Source organism: Mus pahari, chromosome 17 (genome assembly GCF_900095145.1).
Source record: "Mus pahari chromosome 17, PAHARI_EIJ_v1.1, whole genome shotgun sequence".
NCBI lineage: Eukaryota > Metazoa > Chordata > Mammalia > Rodentia > Muridae > Mus > Mus pahari.
In genome coordinates, this window is record NC_034606.1 from 49364400 (window position 1) to 49372634 (window position 8235).

Here is an 8235-nt window from a genome sequence, read left to right on the forward strand (position 1 = left end):
TCTGTTGTCTCGTTGAGGTGCAGGGCCCACTCTTCCCAAGTGCTGTAACTGGTGAGAGACAGGGATAGCTCTCCTGCCCCCATGGCCTTGTGGACAGCTTCCCCTACTGCTGGAGGTGGTGAGGGGTAGGGGGTATCAGGACAGACAGTGGTAGGGTCAGCTCTTCTACATTCATCACCTTGGGACCTGCTCACCTCCCCCCCCCAGGGCCAGCTCCACTGTGCTGCCTGGGGGAGGCATAGGGCTCGCTCTTCCTAGTGCTACCTCCAGTGAGAGGTGGGGCCAGCTCTTCAGAGCTGCAGCCAATTCGTGGCAAGGCCAGTTCTGCACAGCCCCTGGACATCCATGTGGCCCCTGCGGGCTGAATTGACTAGGGATGTCCCCATGTTCTCTAGTGGTAATACGAGTGACAGACATTGACATTGACCCCTGTCACTGTATAGCCATGGACCCAGACGTGACCCTCAGCAGCATCTCAGGCTGGGACCACACCATGGCCCCAGGTGGCAAGGCTGGCCACTCACACACAACAGGCTATTCCTCGCCACCCTTGAACCTCCGGTTCCATCTCTCTTCACAATGCCCAACCGCTCCACCTTTCCTTCTCTCCCGTCTGTCCACCACATATTCGCACATTGTGTTGGCTCCCACTGAAAACTGGTGATGTAGATGGCTGGCCCCTGGGTGACATCGCCCATCCATACTTCATGGCATGGTAGCAAGATGGTCTCTACAGCCTGCTTGTGCCACAGCCTGAGGGCTGGCCTGTGGGCAGCATGACTCTGCAGGTCTCTGTCTTCCTCCTCCCACACTGGGCTCCCTGGTGGTAGGCAGGCTCTGGGTGTCTATGGCCCACCCATGCTGTGGGGCAGAGGTCATGTCTGGGTGGAACGGTGGAACGCAGGTCTCTGTCTTCCTTCTCCCATGCTGTGCTGCCTGGATTTGGTTTGATTTGGTTTGATTTGATTTGATTTGATTTGATTTGATTTGATTTATAAGTCCTAGGCATATGACAGCTGTGGCCACTAAGCCAGGTATCAAGCTAGGATGCACAAAGGCCTGCCTGCCATCTGCTCTGCCCCTGACTGATATAAGAACAGCACCAACAAGGTGTCTCTTTGCCCAATGCCAGGGGCATTTTCTTTTTCTTTTTTAAAGACCACGTCTCATGTACTCTTGAAGTCTAGGCCGGCCTTGAACTTCTGATCCTCCTGCCTCCAAGTTTCTGAGATCTGGGTCACCCATGTCAGCTACCATGCCTAGTTTATGAGGAGCCGAGGACTGAACTCGGGGCTTCCTGCAAGCTAGGCAGACAATCTATCAATTGAGCTCCTATCTCCAGCCTCCATCAGGCATTTTGTCATAGGACCCACACAGTCCTTTAAGCAATAACAGCCATCAAAATATGTTCATTGAGACCATTTTGCATCTGGTGCTATTGTAGGCACTGACTTTTAATAGTGAGTGGGAAAGATGGGCCCCACCCTGCAGAGCTCCTGGTTTGATGGAGAGACAGCTATCAGGCACCGACCAGTGTCATCAGCCGATCTAGCATGGCTGTAAGCCCAAGACCCTTGTATAAGATAAGGATGTTGTGGAAGACTTCCTATAGGAGGAGGCACCAAAGCTCATGCCAGGAATGAGTTGTGAGCCGTGTGAAGAGCTGAGCAGAGCTTACAAGCCATGGGGACAAGCTGTGTGCCGTCAAAGTAAAAGCCAGAGGCACTGGCAGAGAACAGGCAGGTATCATGTGGTTTATAGGGAGAGGACGGAGGGCTGGGGACGTTGGGGAAGGTAGCTTGTGGGTGCAGAGACTCGGGCTGGGACCTGGAGACTGGCTTTATTTAGGAGCCTTTGGCTGGGTGTCATGGCTCCTGCCTGTAACCCAGACATGTAAGAGATCGAGGCAGGAGAATCAGGAGTTGAAGGACCATCTCAGCTTTGGTGACTTTGAGGTCAACCTGAGCTACATGAAACTGTCTTGAAGTCAATCAATCAATCAGCAAGCAAGCAAGAAAGCAAGCTTGGTTGGAGGGAGGCAGAGGTGCAGATTGGGCACCGTGAGAAAAAGGCAGTGGAGAGCACAATTTGCTGTTGGGGTCCTATCCTCGGTTTTATGCTTCCGACAGTGATTGTCTGAATTGACGGAGAGGCAGGGGCAGGGAGGGAAGTATGAGAGACCCCCGTGATGCCATGGGGCAGGGGTTCTGGCAGTCTTTCAGTGGATTTAGGGTACCTCGCTCATCAGCAACTTAGAGGAGGAAGCTGTCTGCAGCCACCAGGGTGGCAGAGGAAGTGAACAGAAACCCTGCCTTCCACCTCCAGACGCGGAAACCTGTCTGCATTAGGAACCTGGTCTCCCTCTGAGCGAGTGGGCTCCATTTCCTGGTTTGAAAAGAAGCAGCTGGTGAGTGCATCTAACCTTTGGCCTGTGGGATCCCTGAGCTCTTAGAATCCTCTACCTGTTCACAAGCCCGGGTAGTGGATCTCAGAGAGGAAGGTGGGGAGAGGTTCCTTGATTAGAAACCCAGAGGCACATCTCGGCTGGGCGCTCACAGTCAGGGGGGTCTGCCAAAGGGGAGTCCCATGTCCGGCCACGTTGCTGAGGCCATTGCATCGTTTTTACTGAGGAGCTGTGAGACCCGACCCCACAGAAAAGCTCTGACTACCTCCCCCACAGCCAGATGAACAGTTTTCAGAGCAGGGCCCCTCAGAGCTTCACCACACGAGAGAAAGCCGAGTTCTCCCCACCATGAAGAAACTGCCCTTTGGGGCAGGGAAGGGACCCACCTGGGACTGGTCACCAGAGGCAGTTTCAGGTCTGTGTGTACTGGGTCGGACACAGGGTCTAGCCTCTCCCTGTAGAGTTGCATCAGAGCCAAAGAGAGAGCGTGCTGTCCTATAGTCACCCAGCCTGAGTGGGAGGAGCTGGCTGGGGCCCAGGCTCCCCACCCCAGCCCAACTCTCTTTCCTCTTGTTCAGTACGTGGGCTTTGGGACTCATTCTCGGGGGGGCTCTGGCCTTTTGCTCCTGGCTTTGGGGTAAGACTCAGTTTCCCGAGGTTCCCAGGCTGTAGCCAGTTTGAGGATGGTGGTTCTCGGGCCCTCCCAGTGCCTCTTCTTCTCCACAACTCTCAGGTTCCTTGTTGTAATTTCTTCCGGTTTGACCCCAGACCTCCAATATCTGAGTGAGCCTGGGAATCTCAGGCTCATGCAGAGGCTGAACGAGGGACATAAGGGACATAAGAGTCAAAGGTGGCCACGTGGCAAATGAAACTTCCAGAGGGGAAGTGGGCAGAGGAACCAGAAGTAGGTTAGGGAACCAGAAGGGGTCCATTAGCTTCTGAATCTGATCCTTTCTGGGTATGGGCAGGCCTGACAGTGCTCATCACATCACAAGACTTGCTGTGGGGGATGGGGAGGTGGGGTGGGATGGGACTGCTGGTCTCAGTCTCAGGCCTGACACTGCTCATCATGAGACTGGGGCAGGGATGGGGGGGTGGGGTGGGGAAGACACGACAGACACACTGCTGGTCTCAGGCCTGACACTGCCCATCACGAGGATGAGGAGGGACTGCTGGTCTTTCACAAGGAGCACGAGCTCTGGGCTTCATGAGCAAAAGCCCTGATGGACCACACCCCAAGTCTGGGGGGGTGCCAAGTCAATTGGTGAAAGACTCATTCAAAACTGGAGGCTGGATGGAACAGCCTTCCTCTGTAAGCCAAGCCAACATGGAATGGGGAACCTTCAGCCTGGTCCACCCCGTCTACGTCTGGGAGAGTCTGGTCTGTTTTTACCTGTCTTGGATTCAGGGACCCTGAAGGGATGGATGGACGACCACTTCACCCCACTGGTGGGTGCATACCCTCATACAGATGAACCCAGAGCTCCCTCCCCACACTTGTCTGATGCTTTGTGGAAACTGGGGTTCTGACCTGGATGTAGAGAGAGGGCTCCTGGCCAGGGGTAGAGGGCAGGCTTCCATGTTCCTGGCTGACAGGCAACTTGCTGGCTTCCCAAGCTTTTGCCCAGGCTGTGCCCTCAGCCTATGCATTATTAACCTCCCTCGTTGCTGTGAGAAAATATCTTGACAAAAGGAACTTCAGAAAGGGAGGTTTTCTTTAGCTCCCACTTTGAAAGCACAGCCCCTTCAGAGGGAGAAGGCGGGCCGCTGCTCAAGCTGCATCGGGAAGAGGAGAGATAAATGAGGCTTCTCAGCTTGCTCTCTCCAGTTTCATTCAGCCCAGGACAGCGCTTTCCTTCTTACACTGAGGGAATCTAGGCACGCCCAGAACCTTGCCTATCAGGTGAGTCTAGATCCTGCCAAGGCAAAAATCAGGATTAATCACCACAGCCTGGAAGCTTGTCTGCTGCTGCAAGGCTTGGTTGACTTCAGGCGTCTCACACCAGGCCTCATTCCTCACACTTGGTTGGTCCTCAGTGTCTTGCCCACTCAGAGTCGGGCTCCCATCCTCCATCTCTCCCAGTCTGAATGAAAGAATGAGCACACGGCGAGCCTTGGCCTTGGGGACAGTAATGTACTCTCCTGCCTCTTCCAGGGAAGGCAAGGAAGAAGATGGAGTCAGAGTTCCTGTACGACCTGTTGCAGCTCCCAAAGGAGGTAGCTCAGCCCGCCGAGGAAGAGCTTCCACGAGGTGCTGGTCCTAGTGGGACAGAGTTGGTGGATCAGGGGAGGGGGAGAATGTGTGACCAGCTAACTAGAATGAGACAGGCTGTATCTGGTGACCACTCATGTATCCATGTATCCATCCACCCACCCACCATCCATCCATCCATCCATCCATCCACCCATCCATCAATTCATCCATCCATCCATCCACCCATCCATCCATTCATCCATCCATCCATCCACTCATCCATCCATTCATCCATCCATCATCCATCCATCCACCCATCCATCAATTCATTCATCCACCATCCATCCATCCATCTACCCATTCATCATCCATCATCCATCCATCCATCCATCCACCATCCATCCATCCACCCATCCATCCATTCATCCATCCATCATCCATCCATCCATCCACCCATCCATCCATTCATCCATCCATCATCCATCCATCCATCTATCCATTCTTCATCCATATATTCATCCATCCACCATCCATCCATCTACCATCAATCCATCCACCATCCATCCATCAATTCATCCACCTTCTATTCTCTATTCATCTTGTCCAACCATTCACCCATGAATCACCCATCCCTTCATCCACACACCCATCCCTCCCTCCCTTTTTCTTTCCTTCTTTCCCTCCATATTCACTCACTAGCTCACTTGTGTCATCAGGAGCTGACCCCAGGCCAGCACATGATTGCAATGTTCTATGTCTTCTCCCACCAGGAGTGGGTATGCTCCTGGGTTTGGGGAGATTGAGCATCTAGCAGGTCACGTAGCAGGTTATATTTTATGAGCTTGGGCAAGTCAACCCATTCCCTAACTCAGTTTATGTTCATTGAGATCAGCTGACCCACAAAAGCCCCTCTGGGCCTGAAGTTTTCTTGGTTTTACAAATTTAAAATGTGGAGACCCTACTGACCAAGGTCTCAGTGAAGGGAATGGCCAAGGCAAAGTGGGCACAGAGGGGCCTCAGTGATCTACTCTGGCCAGAAGTACTTAGCAGCATAGGTGATGCCTACCTCCACCTGACATGCCCCTTGCTCTCTTAGGTTTTTTCACCCTAGGCAGGTAGGCAGGGTTTCTAAAAGATGCTACATGTCTGGCTCATGACCTTCAGAGTAAGGGGTGACCTCTGAGTTTAAGTGTGCACCTCTAGTGTGAAGTGCTCATGAGGAAATGTGAATGACAGGCAGGGCTAGGTTCCACTGGGGCCCTGGGATCAGTGGGTGACCTGAAGAGAGATAGCTGCCAAGGGCCCTCAGGGTTCTCATTCATGTCATACCCACCTCTGCTTCCAGGAGGAAAGAAGAAATATCTGTCGCCCAATTCCAAGAGGAGCCCCAAGTTTGAAGAACTGCAGAAGGTACGCCACCACCATCCCCAGTCCTGAAGTCTCTGGAGTCAGGCTTGATGCCCCTGACTTATAGACACACCCTGTTCAGACCCCACCCGACAGTGCTCTCCTCCAACAACACACCCCTTCTTTCCTCCTGAAACCTCTGTTTCTACAGCCCTCTCTTGGAGGCAAACTAGGCTTTGTAACCAAATGCCCATTGGCAGCTCTTGTCATCACCCAGTTCCCCAGCCATGCTTCCAGGTTTAGATGTTTGCTATAGCAATGGCAACTCCCAGGTACAGAAACCTCACTTACCAGGATGATAGCTCCTGGCTCGAGGGCTCAGACAGGTGTCTGAGAGATCTCGGGGTGGGGAAGATCTTTGAGAGCTCAGAGCAGGTTCTGAATGACTTGGGAGAACTTTCTGGAAGAGCTACCACCTGACTAGACCTTGAAGAGGAGTTGCTGACCTGGTGATTCCTGATCCCCTCAGCTGTCCATTGTGACCAGCAGGTGCTGATGGAATGGATCAATGCCACACTCCTCCCAGAGCACATCGTGGTCCGCAGCCTGGAGGAAGACATGTTTGATGGGCTCATTCTGCACCACCTGTTCCGTAAGCAGAGGCCCAGGTCCCACCCCACTGCACCCGGGTTTCCTAAGCAGCTGCTCCTGGGGATTTGAAGCCAACTCCCGGGGATTGGCCCCACAAGTGGCTTCCTGTACCACCACAGCCCTGGGGGCGGGGAAGGAAACCCCCTATGGCTTATAGAGCTGGGGAAGTGGAGACCTCACCCACCCTGGGATGAGGCGGGGCAGAGCTGTGGTTCTAGCCAGTGGCTGCTGTTTATGCTGCCACACCTTCTGCAACTCTGATGTTAGGAGCTGGGACATCGTTTGTCCCTGACCTTAGAGTGTCCTGTGCTGCTGGAAGGACCCAGGCTCTCCTGGGTGAGACATTCCAGAGGCAGAGGCAGGGGTGGTCCCAGTGGGCCTGGAAGTGATATCTGAAGTCAGGCCAAGTTCCTGCCTCTGGCTAGTTTTCCTACCCATGTCTAGTCTGCAGATGTCATGCATAAGGAAAGGGGTCCTGGAAGCAGTAGGGCCCAGAACCATATTTTCAGAGCTTGCTCAAGTCATGATTCTACAGAGCTTAGCAGACAGACTCCAGAGTGATCCTCTAGTCTCCCCTGAGGCTTCTGGGTACTTCTCAGGGAGCAGGCACTGTGAGCTTTCCAAAAAGCTCACTACTATTCCTTCCTCTCCCTGACTATGGGTGAGGCACAGTGGTCCAGGAGTGTAGTGTTAACCAGTCAGCCATGGTACCCTGTAAGAATGGCATGGCTACCACAGGGCAGAGACTGAGGTGTGGCCAGAACGGTCGAGGTGAGGTGGGCCAGAAGGGGTGGCTCAAAGGGTTGCAACCTGCTCACATACATAGCCCATGGCCCCTGTTGGAACCCCCATTTCTTATGTGGATGGGGGTCCCTTGTATGATGAGTATGTGTGATTGAGGCTTCTGGGGTTGCCCAGGGCTTAGCACCATATACCCATAGCACCATGTACTCTAAATGCAGTCTGGGATTGTTTTCATAGACAGCCCCCATGACAGCTGCTGGGCCCACTTCTCGGCCCTGACTGTCCTTTTGCTCTCAGAGAGGCTGGCATCGATCAAGCTGGAAGTGGAGGAAATCTCTCTGACCTCGGCCAGCCAGAGGCACAAGCTAGGGGTCATCCTGGAGGCTGTCAACCAGAGCCTGCAGGTGGAAGAGAAGCAGGCCAAGTGGAGTGTGGAGAGTATGTGAGGCTGAGCCAGGCCTGGGGTGTGGGTGGGATGGGGGGTTGGGGACCGTCTCTGCTGACTGCTCACTTAACTGATAACACTCATCTGGCTTTGAACCATCTGAAACTGGGAAGGATGTAGGGGCCTCAAGCAGTGCCTAGAAGGAACACAAGCTGGACATGATGAAGCCAGGTGTCTGGTGGAAGAGAAACTGGCCTACACACATGGTCCTGGGGCTACCACTGCAGCCCATGTAGCACAAGGATAATGATTTCCCAGAGACACAGCCTCTACTGAGTCTAAAAACACCACACTTCTCAGCCGGAATGGAACCTCGACCAGGCTCATTCATTTCCTGCCTGTTAACAAATGAGAGTTCTCTCACAGACACAGACACAGACACAGACACAGACACAGACACAGACACAGACACAGACACAGACACAGACACAGACACAGACACAGACACAG

At 53.6% G+C, this 8235-nt stretch overlaps 1 protein-coding gene and 1 non-coding gene across 2 annotated transcripts in view; one reads left to right on the plus strand and one right to left on the minus strand.

Moving 5' to 3' along the window:
- Positions 1–992: 992 nt before the first annotated feature.
- LOC115062432 lies at positions 993–1137 on the minus strand. Its single transcript, XR_003842395.1, has one exon. It is a non-coding gene; the product is annotated as a small nucleolar RNA SNORA48 (small nucleolar RNA).
- A 1184-nt stretch (positions 1138–2321) lies between these two features.
- Positions 2322–8235, plus strand: part of Parvg (parvin gamma) — a 20269-nt gene continuing 14355 nt past the window's right edge. Inside the window, exons 1-5 of the mRNA XM_021216270.2 lie at positions 2322–2407; positions 4560–4655; positions 5944–6008; positions 6495–6597; positions 7638–7778. Coding sequence (XP_021071929.1) covers positions 4577–4655; positions 5944–6008; positions 6495–6597; positions 7638–7778 — 388 coding nt within the window. The 5' untranslated portion in view covers positions 2322–2407; positions 4560–4576. The remainder of the gene's footprint in view (positions 2408–4559; positions 4656–5943; positions 6009–6494; positions 6598–7637; positions 7779–8235) is intronic.